Source organism: Nematostella vectensis, chromosome 3 (genome assembly GCF_932526225.1).
Source record: "Nematostella vectensis chromosome 3, jaNemVect1.1, whole genome shotgun sequence".
Taxonomy (NCBI): domain Eukaryota; kingdom Metazoa; phylum Cnidaria; class Anthozoa; order Actiniaria; family Edwardsiidae; genus Nematostella; species Nematostella vectensis.
In genome coordinates this window covers 3,987,940-4,009,123 of record NC_064036.1, presented here as the reverse complement: position 1 = coordinate 4,009,123, position 21,184 = coordinate 3,987,940, and the positions used below count along the sequence as shown (strand labels likewise).

The 21,184-nt window shown below is 42.1% G+C and overlaps 3 protein-coding genes across 3 annotated transcripts; 1 reads left to right on the top strand and 2 right to left on the bottom strand.

Annotated features, from left to right (window-relative positions):
• Nucleotides 1–222: 222 nt before the first annotated feature.
• Nucleotides 223–3,425, bottom strand: LOC5514218 (proteasome subunit beta type-6). Its single transcript, XM_001634358.3, has 7 exons — nucleotides 3,291–3,425; nucleotides 3,155–3,222; nucleotides 2,656–2,787; nucleotides 1,743–1,872; nucleotides 1,188–1,242; nucleotides 990–1,079; nucleotides 223–665 (listed from the first exon to the last, which is right to left on the bottom strand). Exons 1-7 carry the CDS (start codon nucleotides 3,420–3,422, stop codon nucleotides 538–540), a joined length of 735 nt encoding a protein of 244 aa, XP_001634408.3. The 5' UTR covers nucleotides 3,423–3,425; the 3' UTR covers nucleotides 223–537.
• A 104-nt stretch (nucleotides 3,426–3,529) lies between these two features.
• LOC5514215 (mitofusin-2) lies at nucleotides 3,530–11,016 on the top strand. Its single transcript, XM_032383769.2, has 19 exons — nucleotides 3,530–3,863; nucleotides 4,078–4,320; nucleotides 4,750–4,832; nucleotides 4,921–4,959; nucleotides 5,042–5,150; nucleotides 5,243–5,356; nucleotides 5,477–5,584; nucleotides 6,021–6,066; nucleotides 6,299–6,369; nucleotides 6,489–6,610; nucleotides 6,700–6,826; nucleotides 7,112–7,216; nucleotides 7,538–7,640; nucleotides 7,739–7,799; nucleotides 8,062–8,218; nucleotides 8,578–8,763; nucleotides 8,898–9,094; nucleotides 9,255–9,389; nucleotides 9,891–11,016. The coding sequence occupies exons 1-19, from the start codon at nucleotides 3,636–3,638 to the stop codon at nucleotides 9,964–9,966; spliced, it is 2,310 nt and encodes a 769-aa protein (XP_032239660.2). The 5' UTR covers nucleotides 3,530–3,635; the 3' UTR covers nucleotides 9,967–11,016.
• On the bottom strand, nucleotides 10,979–17,824 carry LOC5514198. Its single transcript, XM_001634357.3, has 6 exons — nucleotides 17,369–17,824; nucleotides 14,298–14,487; nucleotides 13,784–13,885; nucleotides 13,127–13,190; nucleotides 12,761–12,810; nucleotides 10,979–12,100 (listed from the first exon to the last, which is right to left on the bottom strand). The coding sequence occupies exons 1-6, from the start codon at nucleotides 17,453–17,455 to the stop codon at nucleotides 11,661–11,663; spliced, it is 933 nt and encodes a 310-aa protein (XP_001634407.1). The 5' UTR covers nucleotides 17,456–17,824; the 3' UTR covers nucleotides 10,979–11,660.
• Between the last annotated feature and the right edge of the window lie 3,360 nt (nucleotides 17,825–21,184).

Here is a 21,184-nt window from a genome sequence, read left to right as displayed (position 1 = left end):
CCTAAAAAATAGATAACTAAAAATGCTTACATAGACTAGCATGAAGTGGGCGCTTGTTTTAGTTAGCCTACGTGTATACGGTTTCAGAATACCTATTGTAGATATTTTGAACGCGGATGCACGCAGGCTAGATTTCGTAACAAAACATCGAAATTTAAAGCCATTCGTTTTCATTAACCAGTCAGCTTATCGCTAACATTGTGAACACGAATTCAAGAGCCATTGAATTTCAATATTTTTTTATTGACAATCGTGGGTGACATAAGAAGCGAAAAGAAAATGAGGTAGATCGTGCAATACCTCCGTCCTTTACGTTAGTGAGTTTCCTTTTCCGTTTGCATATACTGTACAAGAAAGGTTTTACCACACACAGTGAAAGATGGAACGTTATACCACACACAATGAAGGCTACCACTTTTTCAAGTGTTGTGTGTGATATCCAAAGAGCAACATGGAGCATAATTGTACAGAATACCTAGACGACTATAGTTAACACATCAAGTGTAACAACACTACTTGAGATAAGCACCAAAGCGTCTACCCTTCATAGAATGTTGGCAGTTCGTTTCCAAGAATGACACGCCTCTCAACGCCGGTTTCATCAATCCCAGCCATTCGGATAATCCCCCCAGATGACCCATCCCGAGACATGGCAAGGGCGACAGCTGTGAGAGTAACAATAAGGGTCACCATTTTGTAATCAGAAGCAGATATATATCAGGGCAGTAATGGTGATCCAAAATTGTTTATATTAAAGGATAGGAGAAATAAAATTAACTTTACCAAAAACAAATGAAATTTTTATTTTTAGGAGTAATTTATTTGAAACAGTTTAGAAGAACATCCAATCTTTAAAAAAATATTAAAATAGGAAACTCTGTTTACTCTATCTAGTTTGGAACTTTTGTAGGATCAGCATTTCATATCATTAAGGCCTTACGAGTTTGCTGAAAAGAGCTTATCCAAATGTAGTGCTTGTCAAGACTCACCAGTTTTGACAAAGTTGAAGCACTCTTCCTTGCTCATCCCACTCTTGTAGGTGGCATCACAATGGCCATAGATATACGTACTGCCAGAGCCTGCGCAATAACAAATGCTGACATTAGGATAGAGCTTATAGAAGATGGGCTTGCTTGATTATATGAAGCAATCACAAAACTTGAGTTATCAAGTAAATTTTGACCCACCTCCAATAGTGAATGGCTGACGAATACACATTCCACCCAGGGGGATAGAATACACCTGCATAAACGCAACACAGTAAGAGGTAGAACAATTCATAGCTCCCAGATTTGACACTTCCTGTGACATTAGACTAGTACCTGGCCACTGATGATTAATGTTGTACTAGAACAACCAATAGGCTACTTTACACTTCAAAGAGCTCTATGAGCTAACCAATTCATTATTTACTTTTTTTCATCATACATTGACATATATGTATTCAATTGGTCCTTTGTTGTTTTCTCACTATATCGCTTTGTCACTTGCTATTCTGCCCACTAACCCTCACAATTACTTCCTTATCGGACTTTCTTGTCTTTTGACCACTGCTCTACCCCATCCACTACCCCTTTTTTGCCTCACTCTACACTCTTTGTGTCAAATACCCTCTTTTATCCAACATTCAAAGGGATGAATGTGGTGCCAACAGAATTATTAGGAGGCTACTAAAAGGTACTTAAAAATTTAGGTATAAAGAATATTTCTCAGGTGAAAAGATGGGAAAAGAGACACAGTACCTGGCCACCATTGAGTTTATCCCAACCAGCACAGATGATCCCAGCAGAGAGCTGATCTCTGTAGCCATAGCACATCTCACGGAAGAGGTTAGCAGCAGTCTTGACTAAAACTGGCTCCTCCATCTCAATACTGGGAATTCATACAATGAGAGAATAGAAGATAATCAATGCCACTTATTAATATAATTGCAGAAATCCTCAAGAGATTTAGCTTAGTAATAGACTGTTTGAAAAGCTTCACACTTTAAGTCTGCTTCAGAACACCAGATGATTTATTCTTCTAATGAAAATTGGGTACTCCTGAATAGACTGCTTTTTTATTTTACAATAAGCAATAAGAGTACAAGACTCATTTATTGGATTTGTATAGTCTTATGATTTTAGCACCCTGTGTGCTCTCACAATCAAGCAAATAGTATTTTTGGAATTTGTTTTACTTAGAAATTGATTAAATTTGATTTTTCACTTGCTCTGTAAATCCCGTTCAAGCCTTATTGCACATAGAATCATGTTGCTAAAGCCATTAATCCCAACTAGCACAACCTAAAATTTTCTTATCGTAAATGATCCAATAAATGCCCCCTATCTAAAGAACGCCCCCTATCTAATGTATGCCCCTTACTAACAAACAGCCCCCTCTATTTAACGCCCCCCTACCCTCTCTCCCAGCTTAAAAACAAACGACATAGGAATTTCTGTAACATAAATAAAATTTCATTTATCTTCTACTGGGTGAAGAAACGCTTGCTACACATACTATAATTTAACATGATCTTGACTAGAACCCCACTTCACTTGGGTTTGTTATATTGTTATAGTTTGTAAAGAATGCACCTCTCTAATAAACATCTCCTACTGTATCTATTGAACTCCCCCTTGGACCATCGAAATTAGAACATTTACAGTAACTCACCTATGGAAGTTAAGATGGTATTTCACAATGTCAGCAATGGCTTGGGTATCGGCAGCTGACCCAGATCGGCAACAGAATATCCTGTCTGTCACAGGTGTGAGCTTGTCTGTTACACGGTTTGCCACGTATGATCTGTAGGAGAAATATGTCAATCAACTTTGGTTCAAAACATATCTCTGTCCTGTCACAAGAAAAAACTGACACCAACTGTTCTAGAATAACGACAATGCCCATCAAAATTAAAAATATTTCCCAAACTGTCAATATAGAGAAAGGAAGTGAAAGAGCTCTACTTTTTAACATGCCGGTAAAATTAGTTGATCGAACTTCAATTTGACGAATTTTAAGTAGATAAAAACATTAAAAAAAACCTTACCGTTTTCCCAAATTATACACCACAGAACTGTTCTGACTGATATTTAGATTGATATTTAGTTCATTGGATATAAAAAATATTATCTAATCAAGTGTTATATAGCAAGTTCATAAAAACTCTTACCCCGTGGTCGTTCGTGAGTCAGCACCTATGACAACCCCACCATTGAACTCAACAGCCATCACTGTGGTCTGTGGGAAAATCATCTATTAGCACAAGGACATTGTAGAATAGACATACTACATATATCACAGCTTACTCCAGTCAAATGCTCCGCAGATACCCATTCCGGGGCATCGGGAAAAGTTTTCATTGTCATTCGTTGAGAAAGAGTAGCTGCCATGTTGGATTTCTGCGGGTATGCTTGTACAGCGGTTGGTCGAGTGAGCATGCGCGTAATCGAAAATGAGGAGCCTGGGAACGAAAACGAGACTGCAAATATCAATCTTGTACAGCGGTTTGAGGCGTAAATTATGCGTAGCATTGCATAATCCACGTGCGCCATGAAAAAACAAGATGGCGGACGTGTCGTGAGGGAATCTCGGCACACCAGCTGTTTTTAACCTTATTTCTCGCCGAAGGTTTCTCCGCAGGGTGCAAAATAATGCGGAACTCTGGATCGGTACCCAAGAGAAGCTTTTCTGTGAAGGAGAGTGACAAAAATGGCGTTGGGGAACATTCGTCACCTCTGCATAATTTTGTCAAAGCCAAGAAAAAGATCAACGAAACAGTCTCGGAAATCGGGAAGTATTTGGACGAGGCCAACCGATTTATTTGTGGATGTGAGATAGCAGAGGACTACAAGAGTAATATCAAAGGGTTTGCTTGCGATGTAAGTGAGACAAAACAGTAAATAGTCAAACTGCGTTGAACTAGAAATAGCTTGAGAAGCGTTTTATAACATAGCAACATGCTATTGTATTTTAGATCTGATTACGTCTTGAGGGAGGTGTCCTCATAAGCGTTAACATTGTATTATGTCACATTCTCTGATTATCAAGGTTTTGTCTTATTATTTTGAATCTCACCATCGTGTATTTGTCCAGGTGGCTGGTTTCCTGGGACAAGTTGCCAGTATTACAGAAGTGATCGCCAGAGATCAAATGAAGGTGGCATTCTTTGGTCGTACGAGTAATGGCAAGAGCACAGTTGTCAATGCCATGTTGCAGGACAGGATCTTACCCATGGGGATTGGTCACACAACCAACTGTTTCTTGAGTGTTAACGGTTCAGATTCAGCAGATCCTTATATTCTAATACCAGAGTCAGATGAAAGACGAAATGTCAAAGTGAGTACATGGTACTGCTATTGGCTTCCTACCTCTAATTAGATGCTACTATTTAAAATCCCAATGTATTTAGTTCTTACTAAAATACAGCAGCCACTTTTCTCATTTCCATGGGAGACAGCTTAGTAGAAGTAACAATGTGTAGTATAGTAGTTTGTATGAGAGGATGTTCTTCTAGAATCTTAAATGCTGGTGACGTACTTTATATGCTGTCAGATGGAAATTTGCTTTTTAGTGAAGCTTGTCTAGGAGGAGAGGTGTGGAAGAAAAGAGGGTGGTTGAGATACCAAGTCTGATGCACCTCCTAGAAACTTGTATCAATCCTTGGGTGGATAAACAATTTATTGTTATCCAGATATTACAGTAGCTTTTTTGCAATAAATTTCCTAAACTATCAGGTAGCGATAATTTGTACTTACTGTTACACAGACTTTGGGACAAATTGCTCATGCTCTCTTTGAGGAAAAATTGGACCACAGCAGCCTTGTGCAGGTTTACTGGCCAAAGTCCAGGTAAGAAGTCTTATTGTATAGTTAATTGCATTAGTTTAGTAACCTTATTTGTTGTTGATTGTGTTTGATAAATATGATTCCCGTCCAGGTGTAAGATGTTATCTGAAGATGTTGTGCTAGTGGACAGGTAGGCTCAACATGTTTTCCCTGCATTTGTCTTGCTCAGTAATTCCCACCCCCTTTTTTGATTAAATGCTTTCACTATTTAGTCCTGGAATTGATGTAAGTCCTGATCTGGACCTGTGGATTGATAAACACTGCCTGGATGCTGATGTCTTTGTACTGGTCTGCAATGCAGAGTCAACACTAATGGTCACAGTAAGTTCTTCCTTGTGTCCATGCCAACCTTTTCCATTGATCTTGTTGATTGAAGTGTATTCTTTTACACCTTTTCCTGTTTTGCTTATTAGGAAAAGAACTTCTTTCACAAAGTAAACCAGAAATTATCCAAGCCAAATATTTTCATATTGAATAATCGCTGGGATGCATCAGCTGGTGAGCCTGATGTGGAAATGATGGAACTGGTAAGAATGCATTCGGTGTGTTGCACTTAAATGGTTAGATATAACAAATTGCATTGTTGCAGGATTGTGCTGATAATTTTGTTCGAGGTTTCTGAAAGACATTTTACTATTTCATGACAGGTTAAAAAGCAGCATCTTCAGAGAAATGTTGACTTCTTGTATAAGGAGCTGAAGTGTGTGGATAAGAAGCAGGCAGAAGACAGGGTCTTTTTTGTTTCTGCTAAAGAAGTATGTGTACAGTGGTGTTGTTTATAGCAGAATTACAGATTTGTTATGTCTGTGTAGAATATGTGTTTTGTGCATATCCATTGCATGGAAACAAATGCTGATGGCATAAATATGCCATATTTTTCGAATGTAATGCAGTCTTTTTCTCTTGCTCCCCTCACTATTTGGTTCAGGGTTTGATATCTTGTTCAAATGTGGTTTGAGTTAGTTGGTTCTTTCTTTTGTAGCAAGGCCTTTTTCTGGGTTCACCACTTTTCTGCTGCATACTACACTTTGCTGCATACTATGTTTACTATATGCTATTGACTTAACCATGTTGCATCTATGCCCTTGTAGTTCAGCATCATTGCTACAACAGGCCTTAAAGTACTGTATCTTAATTTTGTTTTTCTTCTATTAATGAATTTATCTTTTTTTTCTGCCAATCTCTGTACAGACCTTAATGAGCAGAATGCAGAAGCATCAAGGAATGCCAGAGGAAGGTGAGGAAACCGTAAAAGATGCTGTTCAAACTCTCTAGGTTTGTTGTGTCCTATTCAAGTTATAACCTCCACTTCTTCCATCCCATGATGTTTCGATACTAGAACTGTCATTTGGGAATTGCCATTTGGACAGACAACATGTTTTGATTAGGAACCAGATAGCATCCCCTTTCCCCCAAGTACCTTTCATCTATTGTGTTAACTTGTTTTGCATTTGCTGTGGTTGTTGTAGGTGGTGCCATACATGTAGATGGCTTTCATGGAAGAAAACTTGAGTTTGAGAATTTTGAACACAAGTTTGAGGTATGCAGTATTGTCATTGTTATTTATCCGTCATTGTCACTGTCATTGTTATTTATCCGTGAGTTGATACACAACAGAGACAATGTACTAATAGTCTAAGTTATTTAATCCTTTTATAGGAATGTATATCCAAATCAGCCATCCAGACCAAGTTTGAGTCTCACGCAGGCACAGGTATCGGCATAGTAAATGCAGTACAAAACATTCTGGAGCAGATTGCTGGCTGCGCATACGAACACAGGTGAGTGTTAACATAAGGGTGTCCACCAACGATGTGGAATGCCTCATCATGCTAGGGAGCAAAGTACTGATGACAGTGGTATGTTACAGGAAAAGGCTGATCAGTGCCAAGAGAGAGCGTGAGAATAGGCTAGAGTTTGTCAAGGAGCAGCTTGACTACTGCACAAATGAGTGCAAAGAGAAGATTAAACACCTCTCAACACGCATTGAACAACAGGTGAGCATTAGCTTCTGAGGGCTGTAGCAAACAAAGAGGTGAAAAGAAAGACCTCTTCTTCCCTTACTCCACATCATGTCTCCCTTTTCCCAAGAAAATACAAGTAATGACTATCCCCTTAGGCAATATTTTTTTTTTGCAACTACCATGCTTTTTTCTCTACCCCTTTCAACAACAGCCATCCTTTTTCCTTTCCCCTTGGGCAAAATTCTCAAGCAACAGCCACACCCTCTCCTTTTTGGTACATTGCTGTTGTTGTCTAAAGCCAATGTTTTACGCCTGCAGGTAGCTGATGCTATGACAGAAGAGATTGGTCGACTAGGAGTACTTGTCAATGAGTTTGAGCACCCATTCCACACCCATCCAGGCTTTTTAAGGACATATAAAAAAGTAAGTAATCCTGTTTATGCAGAGATCATGGTCTAGCCGAGAACATTGGATTGAAAATGTTTTAATGTGTCAGTTTCCTAGTAAAATCTTTTTTGCTGTTACCAAGTGTGTAGTGGATGTGTATCAATTTCTATGAGTTGATTTTGGGAAGCATTTGAAATATATTTCTATTTAATTTTGAAAATAAAGTATAAAACTCTACTGTAGGTACTTTACTTCTAATATTGAATAAAACCAATGACAAAATTGTGATTGACTTGGGTGCTTTGAAATATATAATACAATAGCAATCTGCCTTTTTAACCATTTTAAATGCTCTAGGAACTTCATGAGTACATAGAAAAGGGTCTTGGTAGAAACCTGATGGCGCGATGCTCTAGCTCACAAACTCAACTCATACAGGAAACTCAGCAAGACATGATAGGTAATGATCAGATATTTTAGTATTTATTTCAACTTTATTTTGTGGGATGTGGGATATAGAGATGGGGGGATAGTGCCGACTGCTGTTTTTATCTTCAGATCGTCTTCAAAAGCTGCTGCCTTGTGATGAACCTCAAAGCGTGTTACCACTGACTCCAAGGTACACTACAACATGTGTCATTTCTAATGGCAATTGTTATGTGATTGACGTGATTGAAACCCAAGTGTTTTAACAGACGTGACTTTTCACTTTGGAACATTGTGTCCTCCCGAACATACTTCCTTTTTTGTTAGCAAGATTTTGAAGTGTTTTATTGTGTTTTAGGCAAGATTTTGAAGTGTTTTATTGTATTAAAGGCAGGATTTTGAAGTGTTTTATTGTATTAAAGGCATGATTTTGAAGTGTTTCATTGTGTTTTTAGGCAAGATTTTGAAGTCTGTTATCAGTTGGAGATACATAATCTGTGCAGTGACTTTAAGGAGGACATCGAGTTTCATTTCAGCCTGGGCTGGGAAGCCCTTGTAAAGAGGTTCCTTGCACCGCGTAATGCTAGGCTAGCAATGTTACTGGGGGCCAATGTGAGTTTCACCCTTTGAACTGAAAATGAGTTCATTTGATGATCATCCATAGAACGTCCACTCTTCAATGACATGATACACAAAAAAAATTCTGCCAGAATTTCCTGTGACGTGCACGCAGTTGTGATTCAAGTTTTGGTTGTGTTGCAAGTTGCAAGAAAAGTAGAATTACAGTAGTTTCTACTTTTCGCTACAACTCGAGAGAAATACCGCTGTATATCATGTTTCTGCAACCTGCAAATTTTTATATGTAATTGTTGCTTTAAAAGTTGCAGGAAAAGCCGACTTGTGTGACATGGCCTTATATACGTGCGTTACTCAAGCAATCGTGTTTCAATAGCCCTCTTTGTTACCTGCAGGTTCAGAAGAATGTACAGAGCCTGGTACCGAGCACAGACCACCACAGGGAGCTGGAGCCCAGACCCGCCGGTCCCGTCATGCCTCGGTGCAGCTACAGTGACGAAGAGATGACGTTAGCTGTCATTCATGGAGTTGCATCGCTGACGTCACGAACAGCTACTGTGGTCGTGCTCGCTGGGGGCCTGGTAAGGAGTCGTGGTTTTTCTTTTATTGTTGATAATGGCAACCACCATAATCGGCTTGTGCTATGTTTTGGTCTTCCGTATAGGGAAGTTTATGAATCGTTTATGCACAACCTAACGCGTCTCATTGTCGATAGTTGTGGCGAGTAATGGGGTGGCGAATTATTATTTGCTGTACTGGACTGTATGGAGGACTCTACGTCATTGAGCGACTTCGCTGGACCAATAGCGCGAAGGAAAAAACTTTCAAGAGGCAGTTCGTAGACTTCGCCTCAGAAAAACTTCAACTTGTCGTCAGCTTCACTAGCTCCAACTGCGGACTGCAGGTTCAACAGTAAGTTTCCTACGATCGTTTTTTAAAATTGTTTGAAATTGTCTAGTGGAGTTACGTGTGCTTTAATCATCGCCCCACGTTTGGTTAGTTTTGTATTTTCCCCTTTATACCCCGCCTCTTGCGGGCACTTTTTTATCTGTGTACTTGTTCTTTCACCTAGGGAACTTTCGTCGACGTTTTCCCGTCTTCAATCGCTGGTTCATCGATCCAAGGAGAACCTAGAGGATGAGATCCTAGAATTGGAAGCTGAGATCACGAGATTAGAGAGCATCGAGTCGCGCGCACGGGTTCTCAAGTGAGTAGGGGAGAGGAGGTGCGGGGCAACTAGTTGCACGCGCGTGTGTAGAATAGTCGTGCACGGTTTTCAAGGGTGTGTGAGAGGGGTAGGGGAGGGGAGGGGTGCGGGGCTAGTTACACGCGCGTGTGTAGAATAGTCGCGCACGGTTTTCAAGGGTGTGTGAGAGGGGTGGGGGAGGGGAGGGGTGCGGGGCTAGTTGCACGCGCGTGTGTAGAATAGTCGCGCACGGTTTTCAAGATGTTTATGAGAGGGTTGGGGAGGATGAACGTCTTTATCGATTAGCAGAGCTCCAGGTTCCGCGCTTTTGATTTCTGCGATTGTTCATATGTCTTTGAGTATAAAAAGATCTGCGCGAGTGTTGTGTGAATAAAGTCTGGAGAAGACTGTGGTGAGAGTGCAAAAGTGTGCTCTTTGGAGCCTGCTCTGCTCCAGCTAGGGTAACTAATTTCTCAAGAATTCCTGTAACTAAAGCAAGTAATTGATTTTTTTTTTATTCAGGAACAAGGCCTGTTGGTTCGAGAGCGAGCTTGTCGATTTTCTGAAGACGTTTGGTCTCAATAAAAGTAAAATCTAAAGGAGCGGAGTCTAAATAAAGATAAAATCTAACCAAGGAGCAAGGAGTAGATGTTACTGCATCAAAGACGGTCCTCGCAGCGGATGTCTTCAGTTACGTCAGCATGTGGTCACCCTGTGGTAAGCTGATGCAATGCCGTCTCCCTACGAGGGTCTCACTTCAGCTGTTGGCCAGCGGTATTAGCTTCAGCACGTGACCAGCTGTGATCATGTGACCGCTGTTGTGCTAACGCACGTGTGTTGATTGTTATTATCGACACATTCTGTAACAGAGCATTGTAAAGGCCATGTTACACGAGGGAATTTTACCTGCAACTGTGTTGCGTTGTGAGTTGCAAGAAAGTTATTGTTGGGAGAGAAAAAAACCTTTGTATCGAGTGAAAAGCTCGCAAGCGTAGATCCCGAGAACAGTTCCACCTTTCTACTGCTTCTGGTAACTAAGGCCTTTTTAAGATCCGAGAACAGTTCCACCTTTCTACTTCTTCTGGTAACAAAGGCCTTGTTTAGACCCGAGAACAGTTCCACCTTTCTACTGCTTCTGGTAACTAAGGCCTAGTTTAGACGCCGTTCTTTAGGTGTGCCGTTCTAAAGCAAATGCATGAAACTAAGGCGATTCGATTGTTCTATATTGATTTGCTTTTGGAACGGCACATTATAGGATTAGCAGTCCCAGTGAGGGCAGTCTCTATCGATCGCCCAATCACAGCCCTGCTTCTAGAGAGGCTAATGCACAGCGACAAGACGACAATAGCGTTGGGTCGCTTATTGTATCTCTGGATCGATGCCGGTCCCATATATTTTTTGGCATGGGAATACTAAAGAGAAAGGGAATTGGGAAGATAAATTACTAAGGCTAAGTTCAAACGTTGTATTATCCACGAGCCGTATTCAATGCAGATGCGTGCAAATGAAGATGATACAATCGACTAGATTCATTTGCATGCATTTGCATTGAATACGGCTAATGAATAATACGACGTTGGAACTTAGCCTAAGAAATGTAAGAGGCGTTCTAAGCAATATGTTAATTTATTAAATTTCTGTAAAGCAATTTATCTCGTTTTCCTACGTGCATAATATTACCACGTGTTAAGCTACGTACAAAATATACATCTGGAAATTGCTGGTCTGTGGCCTTCTAAAAGCGAATTATCACACGGCTTACCTCGTACATAAATTATCATACATCTCTGGATAAAATTCTGCTGACCAGTGTAATGTAGGCTCGAGTTCGAGCTACTGATCTGCAATTCATATAATAGCTCACATTTCTGATTTGCCCTTTGCCATCTGTTATCTACATGTTCTTGTTATTTACATACTGTAGCTTAAAGACCCGAGTATTTCTGTAATATTTCTATATGTTGGCCCAGTGGGCGAATTTCTTGGAAGGAATTTTATTATGGTGTTTCTTGGAATAATTTCACCACACTTTAAATGATAGCACTTTTGTGATAGCCCAATAATGTTTTTGACTTATTCAACCTAGAATGTCATTGTAACCCTCATGGTTCGTCCGAGGCTTAAAATGTTATTATCACCTCCATGGTTCGTCCGAGGCTTAAAATGTTATTATCACCTCCATGGTTCGTCCGAGGCATATGGTTTCTATGCACTTTGTTCGGTTGTTGTTTTCTGGTTACGCTTAAAGTTCTTTAGCCCATCCCTTCTATGTACAATTATTCACTTGTTCCACTAGTGGCGTAGGCGATGACCTGCTCGTCTGTGCAGCATTCTGCGATGAGGGTACCTTTCAACATACTGAGTATGCTCAGACCGGGGCCTGATCTCCCCAGGCCTTCTCGGAATCACTCGGTGATGACGGAAGTACGGAGCCGTGTGGTAGATGACTTGGGCTGTCGGTTGGGCAGTGGGGTGCCCCCTCTCCCTGTAGTTCCAATGCTCGCTGTCTGTCAATTGTTCTGAGGGCTCGGTAGAAGGCTTGTCCACCTCTTGGTCGATGGGCTCTTGGCTCTCCCCTATTGGTCTCGCAGGTAACCGCGCGAGTTTCCTAGTCCCAATTTTTCTCCCCGACACACGCGCGTACACGCGAGAATTCACACGAGTTTCGTTATCCCCTGACGGTTGCTCGTCGTCGCCGGAGGAGCCCTCTGAGTGGAAGCCTTCGTGTTCGTCTTAAGACGGGACAAAAGTAATAAATAGTTTAGATAAATACCTAACTGGCTGTTGCAAGATCAGACGAGTGGTAGGGGCGGGCGCAAGGTGGTAAGTCTTGGTGCAGGGGAGGGAACCTCGGTCGCCGTAAGGAGTCGTTTTCATTCATGAATTCTCGATCCCTAGCACGAGGGGGGGGGGCACTCCCATATTATAATGACGGGGATGCTCGTAGGGGATTTCATTTTTGGTACCAAAAAGGCGATTTTTGCCCCTAAAAGGTATCAACAAAATATAGACTTTTAAACTACTTTTATTGCTGCAGATGACAAGTCATCAAGCGCCTCCACCAGTAAGTTAACAAAAGTACTGTCATTCTATCTTTAGCACAGTAGAACTCAAGAACTGGAACATGAAAATATATTTCTTACAGTACTGCCAATACAATACTACAAAAATGCCAGCGCTTGAACTCGAACCCCCTAAAAGGTACCACACCCGTGATTTTCACCCCTAAAAGGTAATACGAGCATCCCCGTCATCTCGGTATAGGGAGCCCCCCCCCCCCCCCGGGATTCCTTGATCTACCAAGAGCTACAATGGCTCACAATGTCGATGACAGATAGGCTGGGTCATTTTCATCTCCGGTTCCTGATGCAGCATTTGATAATGCGACCTACCTGTTCTACAGGGCCCTACTTCGCAGTTGATTCCTTCCATTCTACACTCACTGCACAGAAGAAGAAAGAAAATGTATAATTAATTTTAAACTTCCAGGGAGTGAAAAATTCGCGGTTGGGTTTTCAATTTGAGCACTGTGGCTGAATTATACGACTTAGGCTAATTACAAACGTATCATCTATGAGCCGTATTGAATGCAAATGAATCAAGTCTATTGTGTCATCTTTATTTGCATGAATTTGACTTAACCTAAGCGACTAATTTCCTCGCTTGACACTTAAAGGAAAGTTGTGTTTTATCTCTAAAACACAGGGTGAGGTAACACAACACGTGATTCTACGATAGATACCATAGAGGGCACGTACCATCTATGACAGCCCTTGTAGAAGATCTGTCCTTTGCTTAGCGTCACTCCATTATAATAACAACCTGAAAACACACGGGTCATAAGAACGGGTTCGTGATGCGGTAATGTTAATGACGGATGAAGATATATAATTACACTATGTGGTTAAACAAGTCACGTAGTAACGATACATGTTTATATTATTGCCAATCAACGCCCCACAGGATCTCACAAGTGACTATTGCAGGTACCCACTCAGACGCGCGCACAGGAATTACTGATGGGGAGGGGGGTGCAGTCATAGGAATCATATTGAAAACAGGAAAAAGGTAGTATTTGCAACGAAATGGGGTCAGTACGCAGCTCATACAAGCTGCAATTTGATTGGGCAAATGAACAATATCTGCACCTCGACACAAAGAACGAGAATAATAGAGACAAAAGAACTCCTTTGTAGAACAAAGATAATAGGAGACAAAGAAGCTGCGTACTTACTCACGAAATGGCCAACGTTTCGGCGGCTTGCCCCCCCCCCCCCCCCCCCCCCCTCCTGTGTACGCGAATGTCCATTGTGTAAAAAGTCCGCAAGTGAAACGTATTATAGGGTCTGTATAAAAGCGTTTATTTTGTGTGTTTTTGTCCCCCTAAAAATCAATCTGCGACATTATGTACTTACTGACTTCCTGTACGTGCTCTTGAATATTAAGCGCGTCGATATAGTTGTTCGGCTCACGACTCTCGGAAAACCCGCGGTTATCCATTCCAAGCCAGTCGATCACTGCAATGAGGCGCCAACAGCATAAGTATCGAATTACCAGGCTAAGAGTGAACATCATTAGTACGAAGCGTGTACTAGACTAAGACATCAACAGAAATTATACGAAGCGAGTGCCAGGTTGAGCACGCGGTAACAAAGCTGGACTACTTAAGCCGGGAACAATTTCGGCCCCACTGAGCAGGCTAATGGTAGGGGGTAGGACGGGGTCCATACACATTCTTGTTAAGGTTAGGGGTGAGGGGTGATTAGCCTACCGGGAGGGGGGTGGGGGAGGAGGACGGGGTCCATGTACGTTGCAGCCATCGTCAGGGGGGGGGGGGGGGGGGAAGAGGTGAGCAATTTACCGGGAGTTGGTAGGACGGGGTCCATACACATTCCTGTTAAGGTCAAGGGTGAAGGGTGAATAGCTTACCAGGAGGGGGTAGGACGGGGTCCATACACATGTTGCATCCGTTATCGCAGCAGAGCTGGTTTCCAGGGCAGTCATTGTCGACTTGGCACGTGTGCTGGCATGGTTCCCCTGGGAACGGGATAAACGCACGAGGTGGGCACGTGTCCTTCATGGCGAACAGCGAGATGCTCCTCTTGCGAAGATGGTGGACCTGCGTGTTCAATGAATACACACTTTATATACGCACTTCAATGGGTTCTAAGGTGTGCCCACCCACTTCTTCTGATACCTCAACTGTGTAGTATATTCTATGTTTGTAAACTAATCTGAACTGAATATAAGAATAACGGTGTTCCTTCTCGATGTTTTGCTATTTTGTACATCATTTAGAAGTATTCAAATTAGGTAGTGTGCATAGCGTGAACCCAATGTCATGTGCGGTTGTCCATTAGTAATTTAATCTGTACACACCGTATTATGACCATATATTACATTCTGCATGCATTCTAATAGTACTTTCTTATAAATAGATAAATGCCTGATAATATTTTTTATGGTCAGCGATGTCTTATTAATGTTTCGAGCCAAAAATACGAAACTGAAAACAATAATGAGATTGGTTTGATCATAGATGCATTTGTTGTTCTGTTTGTTATTTTCCACAACACTACGACGTAAAAACGACGTATGCATCGTAAACTCCTCTAACTACGCTCGCTACTAGGAAAATAATGTCCAATAATTTTTTTGTCCCATAAAGCAATTTGTCATCCTTACGCGTAGGAAGTATCAAAATATCGCTTTTTTAAAATCTTCAATCGAGTGTTTTTTTCGTTATTTTCTTTAAACAACCTTTTAAATTATTTAGTTCGTATTTGTTGCTACACGCAAGCAATATTTTGGGGCTGTTTTTTCAAATAGCTCTTTTAGCGTATAAGTAGGCTCTGACGTAAATCTGTATCAAGGGCCGTATAAACCGGGGCTGATAAGATATAAATTGAGCTAGACAGGCTCAGAGGGCATTCGCTAGGAGCCTCTAAGACAACCTCAGCATATAATCGCTAACTCTAATCACGTACACGCCGCGGTGGCCTGCTCGAAAACTAGAAAGCGCGGCAAAGGCCTAATATGTCCCAGCTTGGGGTATATACACTCTGCGGTAGAGGTCCTCTACTCAAGCGCCCTGCGGATGTGCCTAATTGGTTAAATGCTTGTATGTTTGTGGTCGGTAGAAGACCGAAATGCGATGGTTTCCTGAAAACCAGGCTGAGCCGTGAAGATAAGATCGCATAGCTAACGCCTCGGTAACGATCTCATGATTCCACGCATGTTTCATACGAATGTTAGCGCGCGCTCTTAACTCCAGACTAGGCTTTGCATGGGTTAACCGGCCAAAGTGTTACCCCCGAGCGCGGGAAAGTCAACTCGTACATTCCACGAGCCCTGGATGCCTTACTGCAAGGAATTATCAAATACAGGCAGCAGAAAAGACAGCACTACAGCTAGGTTAAGTGGCGAGCAGATATGATCGCATCCCTGACATAACTTTTACTTAGAATTGTCAGGTAATGGAAGCGATTATATCAAGACGCTGAACGGTTGATAACATGTTCAGAAAGTCTTGACCTCCGGATCATGCTATTTTTGCAGCTTGGACCCAGGAGGAAGCGTCCGTTTCTGGCTGTTTGCCGAATTAGAGCAATACAATCAAGGAACTCATCCATTAGGAACCCAACCCCTTTCCTTGGAACATGGCAGCTTGCCCCTGACTATTGGTTATGCCTTTTGGCTGGGATTCAAAGCATGCAATACAAGCAAGACAATGTGTTTTTATAGGCAATATTAACCAATAGTTATTTCACCAGTTTTGGCTTAAGACGCTAGTATTAGTTTGGCACGTGATCACATTCTATTTTTGCGCACTGCATAAATATTATCCCCGGTTCTTAATTACGCGTGATGAGTCCCCCACAAATATTTTCCTCGAAAGTTGCGCACCGTAGTAAAGGCCACAGGAAGCGCGAGACTTTGCGACTCCATCCCGAAACCATCCGCGTTGAGAATAACAGAAGAGATTGGTTACACTGTGTTCGCTCCAGTGACGCACATTTCCAGAATGCGGGCTCTATGCCAACGCTTTAGGAAGTATAATTTTCGGGGCGATGAAAACCTAATCAGCTCAGCGTTTGACTTAAGACAAGACCAGTAAACAAATTTATGAACTTGGAAATCTTTAGTACACCTTAGCTCCAAAACAAGGTTTGCGCGCGAAAACGAATTATTGAAAGGTCACTGAGGCTTTTCACTGGTAACCATAACAAAACCCTTTAAAACACTTTATAAATGCGGCTTGGCTCGACGGAAGGTCCACCAGGGGTCAAATGGATTCTGGCTGAAAACAGGGTTTTATCCGCTTATACAAGCATGAAAACATGAGGATGAAAGCAGGGTAGTATCTTAAGAATACCAAGGCCATTTTACCCGCTTTTACAAGCATGTTTTAGCTCGCTTTGCTGGAGCTCACCCCTGGTAGAGATATCCTACTGGTCCCGGCGCGTTTCAGCGCGTAGAGGGTTGCGAGGACTCTATAGGGTTCCTAACGTACACAAGTATCTTGCTACAAACGGAGTCGTCTCAGGATTTTTCCCGGCTTCCTACCGCTTGCCCGTAGCTACAGATCAATTAGTGGTGCTATAAATAGCCTTTACGCGGTGTGGCCACAGCGGCTATGTTAATGCCACTAACAATAACAGAGAAAAAAATATAGAATTCTAAAACGGAAAATCGCTACCATGCATGCAGTACCTCAATGTAGGCGATTATTTGGTCATAAATTCTGAGGTGAATCAGGTCCAATATTTATAAACTCATAGCTACCTTGTTTCGCAACAATGACTCAGTAAAAAGTCGTAATAGCTAATTACATAACATGTCTATCTAGTCTGTCAGTACAAATATGTTAGATTTATGTTATGAATCAGGCATTGACCGGTGAATTCAAAATAAACGTACTCGCATGTTGAAATGATAAATCTCTTGGCATCAGATGCGATACACAAGACCTAACTATTTAGAATAAGAGTCTTGCGTACCTTTTTCTTGATACTTTTCGCTGACGCACAAGAAAGAACAGAAAGCAGCATTAACACCAGTACGAGTCTGTACATTCTGCACGCCATAGTGAAATGATTTCTGGTCAGCGAGAAGGATCCAAAACCTTGTCTTATCGCAGATAACCCTGAACGTGCTCAAGGGCTTTGTGATAATTCGCTGTCGAAGTTTGTACGAGCTGCGACTTTTGTGTGACTCACACGAGATTCAGATGATGACTGAAAGTAGCGATTGTGCGTGAAGTGTATTTATACCCCTCTGATTGCTCGCTCAGTAGGTCGGATCAGTTCTGTCACAGATGTCTCGCTCAAATTACTTGTTATTACCCCACTCGTCACTCGATCACCGAGTGAGTTGGTTCGTATCGGGATCAAGTACTCGTGGACGCGGTATTTGACCCCGTCTAGAGCGCTCAGCCTCCCTTCACAACCGCCGTGTGTAGGTGGACAGTTTGGCATTGTAAACAACCGCGGATACCTTCTTTGGAAAAACCACATCAAGTGAGGACCTCCAACTATTCTGTTTAATCTAAAGAAAATGTAGAAATATTTGTTCGAAGTATTTTATCATTAAAATAACAGAGAATACGGAAATAGTTTAGTGTATGACGAGTACATGTAATGGCATGCTTGGGCGGTCCATCCCTCTAGGGTGGGGTGGGGATTAGAGCCGCGCGCGCTGTCAGGGAGACCTTGGGTAGAAACAGCTAGAATAAAAGGTCAAAATGACTATCTAATTCCAATGTCTACATCTGCAGATTGGCAAGGCTAAAGACATAATGTTATAAGTAGGATTTTGCGGTCATTTGAAGAAATGGTCGAATCTTGATTTGCCCGGGGAGCACTGGGTCGAGACTATGACTCACCTTCTGGGAATTCTGGGAATGCGAACGAAGAAATGAGATCAACAGTGACATTTATTCATAGAAATACCCGCTTAGAAATGCCTGTGATTTTCCCATTTTTGCCGATGAAGTCTCGATAAAATATCTGAGAAGTTTTGTGACGGCAATCGAAATGCGCTTTGTAGAGTAATATCCCGAGTAATATTCCCCCATACATCAAGCCAAAGGTGCAAAACTGTAATTAGAACAAGTTATTAGCAAGGGCCGTACCCATCAATAGGGCCGCTGACACTTGCAGTCACATATTGAGAACTGCGCAGACAGAAGCAAAGCACATCTTCATATCAAATCACATGGTCCACTTTGAGCCAGGCATTGCTCAGTTCACCGTCTTTTTGTTCCCTCACAATCACTTGCCCCGCGTCAGCCCACAGCTCTTTACGAGGCACGCGTGAAACCGAGGTCAGGCGTCAAAATTGTAAACAAGATGGCAGTTTGTTTTTATCCTGGGTTTCACGCGCGTCGCAGAGCGTTGTGGGAAGATGTGGGGAAGGTGAATGGACGCATGCCAGTTTAAAGCTGACTTGGTTATCAAAACCATGATTTGAGCACACACAAGTTGTTTCAAGCAGGTTTTTGTGGTGATATAGATGGTAGAAAGGTGCATGTTTGTACAGGATGGATTGAACAGTTTTTACAGTTTTTAGAACTCCTTTCTCATGAAATTCCGTGAAGAAAAATGCACTATAAAAAACACACAAAGAAAAATTGACCACGAGTCATTTCTTACCCGGGCTCAATCAATATGACATAATACTGTTTAATAAATCATGACGCACTGAACACAACCAAGGTGCGAGCGCATTTATTGCATGACTTACTAAGGTAGTAGCCCTTCAATCGTACAGTTGCACGGTGAGCAACGCGTGCTTTGTCGGAATTTTTAGTAGGATTGGTTATTTGCCATGTGGATACACCATTTAGAAAATGAGCACCGGGGGCTATTTTTAGACCATTTCCCGGATTAAAGGATTTCCCTCTTTGCTTTTCCCGTCCTTCAACACGTTCGGATAATTCCATCATGAGGAAAACTCGAACTGTTTTGCTCCGCAAGCGACGAGAGTTTGGCAACTGTAAGAGGCAGGATATGCAGGCAGAAATAGAAGGTTTTCCATTTCAGACAAGGCTACAGGCAAGACCATAAACTATAAATAACGGTTATTCGCGCCGAAAAGTCTCTTGATAACGTTGAACTCTCTGACCCTGCTAAACAAGAGCATATGAGTACCAAGGACACAACCCGTTACGCGCCGTATCTCAACGACTCGGTCCTCGCAGACAGTAAGATGAACTAAGAGATACACTCTACTCTACCTGTTGTTCCCAGCCTTAGTAGAGACTGGGGACAACACGAAGTCCTTATGGACGATACTTAGACTGCATAGCGAGCGGTTCTTGGGTTCCATCAAAGGGTTTGATCACGCCGCAATTCTATCGCGGTCATACACTTTGCTCAGTTTCCTTTTTTTCCGCTAAAACAGCACACAAAACTTGCTAGGCGTGCTATGCCATACGGTACTTGGACTAGCAAGACCCGACAAAAACAAGTTGTTCTTTATTTGCTCGTCTTAGGCCACCAGATCTCTAGCGCCCAATGATGGCGGCGCCGCTCGCAAGTCCTAGGGCTTGAACCTGTGTTTTCTCCTCCTTGCTGTGCAAGATAGTCTGGGGATGCGAAGGAGACTATGTGCAAGCAGGCCATGTCAGAGTTGAAAAACAGTTATTAATTTGGTCTTGCGCTTTTTTTTATTGGCACGATTGGCTCTGGAGAATCGTTCTTATATAATCTTTATACGAACGAAATGACACTTGATAGTGTTGCTATGTCTATCATCATTTTGCTTTTGGTGAATCATAGCAAAATACACTTAAAGTATAAGGGCACAAAGCGGTTTATAGGTCTGTGAGCTCATCAGACAACAAAAGACGGAATGTGAAGACTGCTCGGATCGTCTTGAATTCGTTGGCTTCTCTGAGGAAGTTGTTGTGAAGGGCAAGGCCAGACCATAGTGGTCATAGTGGCACACTCCGGTTACCCTCGCTATGTCTGTCGCGGTCGGAAGCGTGTGTCGCGAATGGAGTATGGTGATGAGGAGGCAAAAAACCACACAATGCAATACTAAATATAACTAAATATAAGTATACTTCCATTCCCGATCTCTCAGCGAATTAGGGTTATCAGTAAAACTATCAGTTTTATCTGTTTTAAGAGGCGTAGCTCTATATGTACGGGACATGCTACTGTCCGAGCCGCAAGCCTTATAAGGCTTATATATGGGGCTTACTTGATGAAGTAAAAGCTGGAGGCAATTCGTCCTCCACAGCAATTCGTCCACTACACAGGGATGAATAAATAGATGTGTAACCTGAAGAAGGCAGGTACTGGCCTGCCGACATATTGTTCTAAAAAATAAATTTGCGTCGACTTTTTCTTTTAAATTTCTGAAATAAAAAGAAGTACCTTTATTGCACCACTCCCCACCCCCCAAAGCCCCACCCCCAACCCCCCCCCCCACCCCCCACCCCAATCCCCGACTAAACATCCCGTTACACGCCAGTACAACTCTTTCGTTTTCTGTAGCCGTATTTGTGATGGTTTAAGATGATTAGTATATATCTGCCTCATCTTTAACCTCTTATGAAATGCGTTAGCCGAAAGAAATTAGTCTCTTTTACCAGTATTTCAAGTATAAAAGTAAGGGAGCCTAATCCGGCTAACAAGAACTCCATTCTTCGCAGCAATGGGAATCTCAACTCTTTTGCAGTGTGCCTGTAATGCTGGGCGATGTTGGCGGCGTTTGCACGAAACATTGCTTGCGGTTTCTGGGGTTGCTGATCTTGATGAAAGGAGAGAATCAGTTACGCGTCTAGTTTGTGCATGTAAAGGGCGAAA